General features: G+C 31.8%; 1 protein-coding gene across 1 annotated transcript in view; it reads left to right on the top strand.

Moving 5' to 3' along the window:
* LOC132728867 (26S proteasome non-ATPase regulatory subunit 1-like) overlaps positions 1-12,678 on the top strand; it is a 46,983-nt gene that overhangs the window by 12,389 nt on the left and 21,916 nt on the right. The window contains exons 7-15 of the mRNA XM_060714555.1: positions 1,230-1,292; positions 1,857-2,000; positions 2,458-2,526; positions 3,251-3,447; positions 4,252-4,324; positions 6,888-7,025; positions 7,718-7,806; positions 10,157-10,235; positions 10,975-11,074. Coding sequence (XP_060570538.1) covers positions 1,230-1,292; positions 1,857-2,000; positions 2,458-2,526; positions 3,251-3,447; positions 4,252-4,324; positions 6,888-7,025; positions 7,718-7,806; positions 10,157-10,235; positions 10,975-11,074 — 952 coding nt within the window. The remainder of the gene's footprint in view (positions 1-1,229; positions 1,293-1,856; positions 2,001-2,457; positions 2,527-3,250; positions 3,448-4,251; positions 4,325-6,887; positions 7,026-7,717; positions 7,807-10,156; positions 10,236-10,974; positions 11,075-12,678) is intronic.

Here is a 12,678-nt window from a genome sequence, read left to right as displayed (position 1 = left end):
ATGACCCAAGGCGCTTGCAAGGCTATATATTATCATATATCCAGTCAACAACTTGTATAAATAATAAATAATGCTGTTGTTATCTTAAGACAAGTTAATAAAAAAAACCCCAGCAACTTAGACTTTTTTCTTTGAAATGCGGGAAAAAACGCACATGGTGAAATGAGGTCAGAAATTCTGCAGATACACATACACTGCGCAGTTCTGAGAAATTTTGAGTTTAAAGTCGTAATTATTGTGTGTGTAACTATTTCTTTGAAGTACTGATATTTGAATCAAGAAATATGCCATGGAAAGATTTTTTATGCACACATGAAGTTAGCCATGTACAAGGTAGAAAACATTGTTATTTTAGCGTGCTTCAGTTCTTCAAGGTATATCTGATATGTTATACCTGTAGGATGATACCTGTAGGATGATTCTGGGCTCTGATGGAAGGACCAAGCCCTTTTTAGCCCCTCTTCTTTTGACAATCTTTCACTACTTCTTCTTATTGCTCTCACCACTTCTATGTTTAATTATATATACTTATATCTATTTCTGTTCACTCTGCTGTATAATTTTAACAGCATAATTTTTCAATAATAACATTTTAAACTTTATATGGAGTGTCTCCGGTCCAGTGTTTGTCTAGTTTTATTTTAAATTCATGAACACTTTTTGAGTCTACTACATTTTTTGGCAAATTATTCCATGTTTTAATTACACGTCTTGAAAACTGATGTAGGCAATGAGTTGTTCTACTTCGAGGCATTTCTAGTTTTAAATTATGTCCCCTTGTTGATGCCGAATAACTAAAAAAATTTTCAAACACACAGTCATCTAAGCCTTTTACTATTTTGAACGTCTGAATCATGTCCCCTCTTAATCTGCGATGTATTAGACTTGGCAGTTTAAGCTTTTTAAGACGGTCAATATATGTCAGATCTTTTAATGATGAAACTAGTTTTACAAAATGTTTTAGGCAATTGAAACTCAAGAAATTTATTTGCATTATTATAAAAAGCCATGTTACATGTCAGATGTATTTATATACTGCATAATTGTATTTTTAAATTAGTTTAGATGAAAACAGGTATGTATATACATGTAGGAAATATCAATGTCAAGATTGTCAAATAAAAGCCAATGTTACAATCATGCAGTATTATAACATCATCTATGTCATCTCTCAGCAACAATATTAGCAGCAATTATATATATTCTTACATTTTTGTCTATTTTTTCAGGCTGTAGGCATTGCTCTAGAGACCAGAAGAATAGATATCTTTGAAAAAGCCATTCTAGATAGTGTAAGTGTTATCAGTAAGATAAATTACCTGTTATTCAGTAGAGTAGCATATTAGTTTGAAAAATTATTGTACACATTATAATAAGTATTGGGATAAAAAAGGAACTTTCTTGGCCGGCAGGTTAAGGTTGTTGACTATAAACATCTTGCCTCTTAACCCTGTAAATTTGATCCACAAAGGTTTTTGTCGGTTGAGCTATCAAGCTGGCTTATGGAATGTTGGTGGTTCTACTCAGGTACCTGTTGCCTGAAATAAAGTACAGAGGGGCAACTGAGGTTTTCTTCCACCAGTAAGACTGGAAAGTAGCCATATGACCTATACTGTGCAAAGTAAACCCCATATCCCCCCCCCCCCCCCCCGCTAAAAAAAAATAAATAAAAAAAATTGGGATATAGTGTATGACTATTAACAAAGTTGTACAGAAGTTCTAGAGAAGTTTGTTCTACCTATAGATGACTGTCAGTGCTTGATGAATAGAAGGGCATTTTGGTGTCTTTATACTCAGTTTATAGATATGAGATATATATGAGATATATATGTATAATATATGTTTGTATTTGACAGGATGATGTTAACTATATGTTGTCATACAGTTTGAAAGTGACCATGTCCCTTATACAGAATAGACAGTTCAGAAATACAGTACTCAGTGTACTAACTAAACTCTATATGGGTCTTACTACACCAGACTTTATCAGTGTCTGTCAGGTATGTATATGTGCTTATACTTTATATATAAATGGTTTTTGTGTTTCTAACTTGTTGATTTTGAAGAGATGTAGGGGTTAAAGTATTTATGTGATCATACAAATTTGGCTGTTGAGTATTGTTTTTACTGTATTTGATGTTTGTGTTTTATACTGGTCATAAGTGAACATATTAAATCTATATTACTTTATCATAATAAGTTTTGCTTGCATATCCTTCAAATGTTAGACATGATTTTGGAATTAAAACAGTTAATGTTTACTGATTTATTGACTTGCTTTGTTTGAAATTTGACCGTTCAAATATCAACATGCTACAAACACTTAAATCATTAATAATACCAGTTACAGTAATCAGGTAGCATCATGCCACTTGCACCTGTTTAGTTTGTAGTAATATTCATATATCATTCACCTTGGAATAAAATTACTAGATATACATTATTTCTTTTTGACAGTGCTACATATTTTTGGATGATGCACAGTCAGTAGCAGAAGTGTTGGAAAAACTTGTGAAAGGAGATGAAGTAGGTGTTAAGATATGATAAATACCTTTTAATGATTTAAATAATTAAACTGATCATGTATATATAATTTAGTAATAAGGCTAGTGAGTGAAACAATTTGGTCAGTTACTTGAATAATAAAAACAATGATACAAATATACAGGTAAATGATGTAAATGATTAAGTCACTTATTTCAGTTATTACTTATATGATTTTATCACATACCCGTGCCTATTTTGCGACTCCGTAAAAATGGTATTGCATGGCCGTGCATATATTTTGACGTGACGTCATTTGTGTTGTAAAAACACGCTAAATGTTAGGCGCATCAATGAAAAATGACACTTTGTTACTTTAAAGGTCTTTAATTTGAGTGTGTGATAAATAGAATATTTAATTTGTGTAATTTCTTTACTGAATTTATTGAACTCGTTCAATCAAATAACATACTGCTCGCCACCACTGAGGCTCGCATAATATAATTTCATTCAACTTGTGCAATAAATTCAGTATTGAACTTACACTCATTCAATATCCTCTATTAAATAAACCAATAAAATTGATTCTTTACATTATTGAAAATGAAATAAAATAATCACTTTTATAATGCTGTACTTTACAGAAAATTGAAATGATAGTATGTCAATGAAGTATTTTTTGCTAGTTTACCAATGTATACAGATTATGTAGAAAATATATATAAACATTTTAAAATATAAACATATGTTTGATGTTATATTACAGACATCAGTACTTATGGCATATCAGATTGCGTTTGACATGTATGACAGTGCCACTCAACAGTTCTTGACTAGAGTACAGACCACCCTGCGTGCCACCGCCCCTGTACCTATCACCATTGAGAAAACCCCAGTACAGGAGACTACCCCTGTACAGGCCAGCTCTGATGATAAAGATAAAGATACAGACACTGCTGAAGGGTAAAACTATAGTCTTGTCACCATTATCGTTTAATATAATTAAGTCATCCTATCTAATTATTTTAGTTGTATATTGTGTATATGATTATCATTTCAACTTGTACATATAAAATTATTTTCATTTCGATCTCTCTGTGGCATTTTCTTAAAATAAAAAAAAACAAAACAAAAAAACTTTTAGATTTTATATATTTATCTAATACAAAAAGCCAATTATGTCCTTTAAAGCATTATCTTGAAATAGGATTACCAATATTATTTGTTATTGAATTATCTTATTTTTACGACTGAAAATACTTTTCCATGTAGTATTATATCTTAAATCAAATTACCTATATTTTACTTTGTGATATCACCATTTCTCTAATTCAAGTGGGATGAACTAATGCTCTGAAACCTTTGTTGTTTTTGCTTTATGTAAAGGGACATAAATGTGAATATCATAAAAGTTAAAAATACAGGTTAATCTCCCTTTATATCAGCATAAGGAAACTGAACTTTATTGATGAAACATTGAAAATGTAGCCACTTTGACTCATTGATTTTGATGCTAATTTGTTACATGTCCTTGTGAGACGAATCTGATCTATAGCTCCATATGACATAATTGTTTAGATTAAAGATTCTTAAGTTCTCTTTTTCTTCAAGTCAAGTAATAAAAAAAACTTCTAATGTAAGAGGGGACTGATTTATTCATATCCCCTTAAAGAAATTAAGAGGACTTTTGTCAGGCTCTTTTTCCTAATGAAGATAGTAAATATATATATTGATAGGTCAGATATTTTAAATGTTGAAATATTTTAGGACCTCGATGGAAACAGATGAAGGTAGCACACCAGCCCCAGCACCTGTGAAAGATACCAAAGAAAAAACACTTGTAAGTTGTTAACTTATTATCATAAAAAAGAAAGGGCCCCTGTAGAGTGTATTACAATGTTCAGTTTCTATTACAATGACCATATGGTGAGGTTGGACATTAGTCTGGCAATGTTAAAACCTAACACAGGTTAAATGATCATTCAAATTAAAGTGGTTGTACTTAAGCTGGACATGAAATTTTAATTTTTCCTTGTCAAGAAACTTTGTTCATTAAAACAACACAAGATAAGATTTTTAGTAAGATAAAACTGAATTTCTTTCTGAATACAGAGAACAACACACCGATTTAAGGTTAAAATGGATGGTATAAAGTAAGTGAGAATGATTCATTAGATACCATTACCTTGGTTATCCCTTAGGCAGCTTTACTTCTTCTCCATCTAATGTTATATATTTTTGCTGTCTTGTCAGCAAAACGAGCTGACTAAAATATAATTGATGAATCATTTCACACAGAATTATCTGCTACCAGTAGGAATTTATCATGATCACAACTGGTTTTTTTTAAAAAATTTTTACACATTGGAATTTCATTTTTACAATGTTGCACATGTAGGTGATCCATTAGCTAATCCCAAATGGCCCCCATCCTCCTAACCATATTTTTTCACATCTTGTTAGTGATGGCATATATGAACACTCAAATAATTTATGAAAAATTATATTCTTTAAATTTGACCAATTGTCTGATCAAATCTGAAATAAATCATTGGAGTAGATATGTACTTTGTAGTGTTTCTAACCACTATTGAAAACTTAAGAAGTGGCCCTATGACTGTATGACCATATCATTGTCAGTATGATATAAAACTGCAGTATTTAAAGCTGCATGCCTCCAGATAAGCCAAAATATTTCAAGAAAATTAAATTTGAGAAAAATGTGCTAAAATTTTAAGAAAAGTAAAACGTTTCAAGATTCAAGTAATGATTTACATGTAATATGCTATTAAGGGCTGATTTTGCGGTATTTATCACCATATTTCTACTGCGTTGCTAACGCGATAAGGGCTAATTTTGATCATTTTTACCCTTTTTATGAAATTATGTGGATTGCCAAAGCTGTTTGCAAAATGCGAATTATTTTCCTTGATCACTTCACAATATTTTACTTTTAAATATATTTTTAAAATTTTCATGAAAATTAGCATGAATGTTGAGGCATGCTGCTTTAAAGGTAATATAAAACACAATGAAGCGTTATTTTACTGCCTTCAGCCTTGTGTGAAAAAAAGCTTCATAACAAAAACATGGAGAATATTTAGCTACAGAATAGAACTTCTTTTTGTGAAGCCTGGTTAGTGTTTGACCATAATATATATCAATATGATATAAAACTGCAGTAGCTTTTGTTAGGTGATGTTGGTTTTAACTTTTCCTGTGACTAATGAGACAAGGGAGACAGTTACATATAATTGATGCTCTTAATGGGTATGGAGGTATAATTAACTGGGATTGATAACCTTTTTTGCACACCATCTTGTTCGTTGTATCCAAGTGAGACCAGTAATTATATTATACTTGTGAAGGAAGAGAAAGAGAAGCTGGTTATTCACCTTAAAGGCGTGGTCTTCTCTACCTAATTATTAGGTGGTGTTTTTGTTCTGCAAATAACTATGAAAAAATATAGTTTCATATGCTTTGCTATGTATTCCCTGGTTGTTAAAGAATTCTTGCATTGTTTCTGTGTTTATTATAAAATAATATGGCATTTTGAGTTGAGAAAACATCAATGGGGACCTCTACTGATATATACTCAGGTTCATTGATTTGAAATAATTTTGCCATGTATTAGAAATTCTTAACCCTTAAAGAAACTCCACTGAGGTCCAAAAAATTTGATTTTCTTACTTAGGTCAGATGGGGCACTTAAAACAAAAAGATATGCAAATGATAATTAAAAAATATAATCAGAAATATATTTAAAATCTTATTTTGTGCTATAAGGGTCATTTTTCACAAATAGAATAATTATTCTGGAATAACGGATCAATCAAATGATCTGAAATTCTGCATGCAAGTTATTTGTCTAGATTTTCATCAAATGAAACATGAATCTCGAAAAATGTCAGGTTAAACAATGTCAGTGCTCAGTGGAGTCCCATTAACCTGCTGAATTTCTTAAATGGATTTGTCCAGCTTCCATTTATGGAAATGTCTATTACCAATTGGGGATATTAAGATGAAAAATTAGTCGGCTAACAGCATAGTCAAGCTGCATGAATTTGCAGTCTGGTCTGGCTATATTCTGGTGGCAAAAACTTATCACATACAGTTATATGGTTAAATTTAATGATGATCATGGATAGACAAGGAGAGATTGATTTTTCTTGGCCATACAAAAATAGGTTGCTATATCAATTGAAAAAATTGAAAAATGATAGAGAGTTTCAATATAAAAAGAAAGGAAGATAATCCTCATTCAATCCTGTAGGATGTACCTTTAAATGTACCTGTACTTATCATCTATATTCATGCAACCTATTGTAGACTTCTTAAACATAAGCTTAACATTAATTTCAACATTTTGTTCACTAGTCATTTGTATTATTGTATATATTTAGACTGAATCGGAGAAACAACTACAAGACCGGTTAACTAAACTAATGATCATCCTCGGTGGAGACACAACCATTGATCTACATCTACAGTTCTTAATTAGAAACAATAAAACTGATCTACTTGTACTCAAAACCACAAAAGTAAGTTATTGTTTCTTATAAGCCATCTAAATGGTTATTTCTGTGAATTTATTTTGAAATTGTTATTTTGTGAGACTTATTGTATTTGCCCTGTTGTTTTACTGTCACACATCGTTTGAGCACCATTTGTTTCCAACCTTTAAATTTCAGGATGATTGCCTTTATTAAGTAGAATAAAACAAAAAAAAGCCTTAGACTTCAATTTTAATCATACTTTCCAAAGAGAAAGCATCAGATTGTTTAGTTTTCATTAACAGTCATTCACTTTAATATTAATTGCTCTATTACCAGTTTACTGTCCAACACTTAGTGCACTGCTTCTCAGACAACTCTTGTTTTGATGAATAAGGGGCCATGGCCAACTATTACAACAAAAGAAAATATAGAAAAAAATGACCCAATGGTCATGGCAGAATGGTTTCTGGAAATCAAAAGAAATGACCCAATATTTCATTTTGTTTCTGGAATTCAAAAGAAATGACCCAATATTTCATTTTGTTTCTGGAATTCAAAAGAAATGACCCAATATTTCATTTTGTTTCTGGAAAATCTGGAATCATCAATACAATACATACTAATGTAATGACACTTATTGTTGGAAAAGTAGCAATCTAGAAATTGTGCAAATTTTTTTTTCGGTAAAAAAGGTATTAAAAGAGTATAAATGTAAGGTTGCTATATTTTTTTTACAGGAAGCAGTTCGTAATTCAGTATGCCATTCCTCTACTGTGGTAGCCAATGCTTTCATGCATTGTGGCACAACCAGTGACCAGTTCTTAAGGTAAACTACACTTACAATACCAGGCTGTCAACCAATTCCTATATTCCTATAAAACTCCTATATTTTGGGTTGGAATCCTATATTTTAAAAAACCTCCTATTTTTCCTATATTCTCCTATATTTTGAATATTTTTCCTATATTTTTTTTTAAAATATATTGCCGAGGAATTCAAAGAGATTTAAATTTTGGTACTGCTTCTGGCCTATTGTATTTTACAGGTAAGGGAATGTGTATGCCTGTATCAGCATCACATTACTATGCTCAAGGCTGCTGTGCTCCACATAGCCATCTGCATGGTCACCATAAAAAGCAGTGCATCAGTATGTCAACTTTATTTCAGGTGACCATTCAGATGATGGTCATGCATTGCTGTAACTTTCTGCTGATGCTGTGGTTCAAAGCTAATGCAGGCTGTCCTGGGCATCCCTAAAATTCCTAAAAAAGTGAAAAATTCGAAGGGAATTCCTAAAAATGCCCTATTTTTTTCACTGAAATTCCTAATTATTTTTATCTTTTGTTATAAACATACTTATAACTTGTAACCCTGTCAAAATAATCACTGACATAACTAAGTCGACCATGTTTTGAACATGGTCAAAAATGATTTGGCCATGATTTGCCAACTCTAAATTGATGACATTGAAATGGTTTCATTTCAACTAAAAGTTACTTTGACTATGTCAGTAACATTGCTATTTCATAATCAAAGCAGTTGTTGATAATCATGTGGACAGTTAACAGCAAAAACACTACCATATCATGGTCCTGAAACTCAAATCATAACCATAAGAGTCCACTTATTCTGGAATATTTTGACACTGTTTTGCCAACTCAAGATATCTTGAATTTTATGTTTGTTCATTTTATCCAAATTTCTGAAGTGGTCCATTTATATCATATCATATTTGAAAATGATCATTATGAAGCTGTTGTAACACAATCTTAATTAAAAACATGTATAAATAGTTGTCAAAAATTAATGTACAATTTGTTTACTTACAACTATTTTATTTAAATCTGCATAATATCAAACCAACATTGTAAAGTACTGAATGGGTTAACATAAACTTTGAAAAATTAATTCTTTCCCTCATATTTATTTATCCTTTTCGTATCTTTGTAGGAGAAATTGCTTATTTTGCCACAAAGTTATCAATTTCATTCAGTTCTTGTTCTTTCATTCATATGGTCCCATTTAGGAAAAGGCAGACTCATATAATTAATCACACTCAAAATAATTTGGCAGTTCAGTAATATAAAGCTCATTTCCAATTACAATGTACACACATTTTGCAATTATGTGATCTAGATAAACTGCAATTGAATGGTCTGTGTGATGAACTTTTTTGATGTGCAATTCTTTGTGTTGGTTATAGATGCTTCCCATTTATTCAAATGACTGTACAAGGCTAATGCCTTTTTACTTTTTACCTACTTTTACAAAAAATTTCATTTGTCCATATTCAAAAGCTACATTGTGCAAGAATTTCACTGTATAAGAATTCCTTTTAGACACTTGTGGTTATAAAAAAATTAACATTCCCAAAACATAGGTAGAACATGTTCTTTTTGACATGTTCAGCCATTTTAAAAAATATGGTTTGAACATGATTTGACTATGACCATTTCCGCAGGGGAGGGAGTTGACCAGTGAGTCCACACTGGTAGCACCTTTGCTCAAACTAAACTAGAGCATTATTTGTGAGTTACTTATGTGTCAAATATGCAAAGGTTAGCCCACATCATGGTCTTTTGGGACCTTAGTTTATTTAGTCATAAAATTGCAAATTTTAGCCTTAAAATTTCTGAAATATTACCCTAAAATTCGCCCTAATTTTATGTCGGAAGGTGCTGGACAGCCTGCTAATGGTTTCCTTCATTTATACGGTAGACATTTTATTGTAGAAACAGCATATGTAAAAGTAAGAATAATTTACATTTATATAAGCATTGGTAAGTTAAACAATTTGAGTTGAAAACTCCTATTTTTTTGCCTCAAAATGGTCCAAAAACTCCTATATTTCCTGCTAAAATATTCCTATATTCCTCCTTTATTTTGGATAAGACCTGGTTGACAGCCTGCAATACCTAAATGTTGCAGTATATACTTTGTTATAACATTTAAGTTTGAAACAACAACATGTATATATATAAGGTTTAAAATTAAATTTAAGCTTACTCATATTAGAAAATTTGTGAAGACACTAATAAGCTTGATTCAAAACCCCTATTGATACTGTGAAATATATGATAACCTAGGTTTAGGCTGATCTTGCACTACTTCAAATGATTTGTGTTTATATAATATTTTATGCTGTTAATTAGTAAGCAATGTTAATTATATTTTAGGGATAATCTTGATTGGCTAGCTAGAGCAACAAACTGGGCTAAATTCACGGCCACAGCAAGTCTTGGTGTTATACACAAGGTAAGTCAATATCAACGTCAGTTTGTCAGACAAGATGAAAAAAAATCAGGCCTTTTATTCCAACAGTTTTGTAATGCCACCAACACAGTTTAAATTTGGGAAAAGCTTAATAAAAAAAATTAATTTGGGTATTTTAGAAACAACTGGCCACAGGCAGACTGGATATTGGAATTTGTTTGCTGCTCAGTTGACAAAAAAACCGATATATTATGACACTGGGAATGACGCCAATTACCTGTAGTAACTATGTAAGAAAAGAAAGAAAACAATTAACTTCTTGAATCTTGAAACAAAATGTAAAGACATATCTAGCATAGACTTTGAATTCCTTCATGGTGAAAGCTATTTAGCTTGTTGATAAAAGATCAGTGTCTCTTATGTTCAACTTATGTTCCCTCTTGATATCTGGAGATATTCTTCCATTATAGATGTCTCAAAAGTTTTACATCTTACCTTAAAAGCACCGGAGTGACTTGAATTTTAACTATCTTTTAAGAGTAGAAGCATGATTATAGATTTTATATCCCCTACTTACATTTGCGTGCTGAATAATACTCCTTAGAAATGGTTGGATTTGAAATATCATTTTCAATAATATGTACATTGAGTTAAAATTTATGTAAAATTTGATTTAATATTTATTCATGAAATTTGTATTTGTTATATCTAGATAATATACATGTGTAGGTCAAGAGTTATTTATAACATGTATTAAACTTATGTACTGTATTATATTCAGGGACATGAAAAGGAGGCATTGAATCTCATGTCAACATATTTACCAAAAGACAGCAGCCCAGGATCAGCTTACTCCGAGGGTGGTGGACTCTATGCTTTAGGTAAGATCACAAATATATAAAGGTCATTGGAAATAACAATCTAGGTATGATTTTAGAAAGCAGGTATTATAAAAAGAATAGGACTAATAAGACTGAGAAGTCGTTCACTTTTGAGTGTTACTGTGTGTATGTATCAAATGTAATTTTATGCCTATTGTTGTCATTGCATCTGAGGGTGTCTCCCCCTTTTCTATATTACCTTTACATACCTAACATTATTTTGTTTAGATATATTTCTCTTGTATAGTAGTTTATGATTTTTAGCTCACCTTGCACAAAGTGCAGGTGAGCTTTTAGGATGGCCAACCAAATGGCGTCCGTCGTCTGTCGTCCGTCCACATTTTAAATATTCTTAGGACATCTTCTATGATACCGCAAGGCCAATGTTAATGAAACTTGGCAGGAATACTCTTTGTATGAAGCTCTATCAAGATTGTTCAAAGAATTCCATTTCATGCAGAACTCTGGTTGCCATGGCAACCGAAAGAAAAATCTTTAAATATCTTCTTTTAAAGAACCGTAAGAGCTAGAGCTTAGATATTTGGCATGAAACATCTTCTAATGAGTGTCTACCAAGTTTGTTCAAATAAAAGCCCTGAGGTCAAAATTGGCCCGGCCCCAGGGGGTCATTGATTTTCCCTATATGCATATAGTAAAAACTTAAAAAATCTTCTTTTAAAGAACCCAAAGAGCTAGAGCTAAGATATTTGACATGAAACATCTTCTAGTGAGTGTCTACCAAGTTTGTTCAAATAAAAGCCCTGGGGTCAAAATTGGCCCCGGCCCGGGGGGTCATTGATTTTCCCTATATGCATATAGTAAAAACTTAAAAAATCTTCTTTTAAAGAACTGTAAAAGCTAGAGCTTAGATATTTGGCATGAAACATCTTCTAGTGAATGTCTACCAAGTTTGTTCAAATAAAAGCCCTTGAGTCAAAATTGGCCCCGCCCCAGGGGGTCATTGATTTTCCCTATATGCATATAGTAAAAACTTAAAAAATCTTCTTTTAAAGAACCCAAAGAGCTAGAGCTATGATATTTAGCATGAAACATCTTCTAATGAGTGTCTACCAAGTTTGTTCAAATAAAAGCCCTGAGGTCAAAATTGGCCCTGCCCCAGGGGGTCATAGATTTTCCCTATATGCATATAGTAAAAACTTAAAAAATCTTCTTTTAAAGAACCCAAAGAGCTAGAGCTAAGATATTTGACATGAAATATCTTCTAGTGAGTGTCTACCAAGTTTGTTCAAATAAAAGCCCTGGGGTCAAAATTGGCCCCGCCCCGGGGGGTCATTGATTTTCCCTATATGCATAAAGTAAAAACTTAAAAAATCTTCTTTTAAAGAACCGTAAGAGCTAGAGCTTAGATATTTGGCATGAAACATCTTCTAGTGAATGTCTACCAAGTTTGTTCAAATAAAAGCCCTGGGGTCAAAATTGGCCCCGTCCCAGGGGGTCATAGATTTTCCCTATATGCATATAGTAAAAACTTGAAAAATCTTCTTTTAAAGAACTCAAAGAGCTAGAGCTAAGATATTTAGCATGAAACATGTTCTAATGGGTGTCTACCAAGTATGTTCAAATAAAAGCCCTGGGGTCAAAAC

This window comes from Ruditapes philippinarum, unplaced genomic scaffold (assembly GCF_026571515.1).
Source record: "Ruditapes philippinarum isolate M1 unplaced genomic scaffold, ASM2657151v2 ctg1317_1_1_1_1, whole genome shotgun sequence".
NCBI lineage: Eukaryota > Metazoa > Mollusca > Bivalvia > Venerida > Veneridae > Ruditapes > Ruditapes philippinarum.
This window is presented reverse-complemented; position numbering and strand designations above follow the sequence as displayed.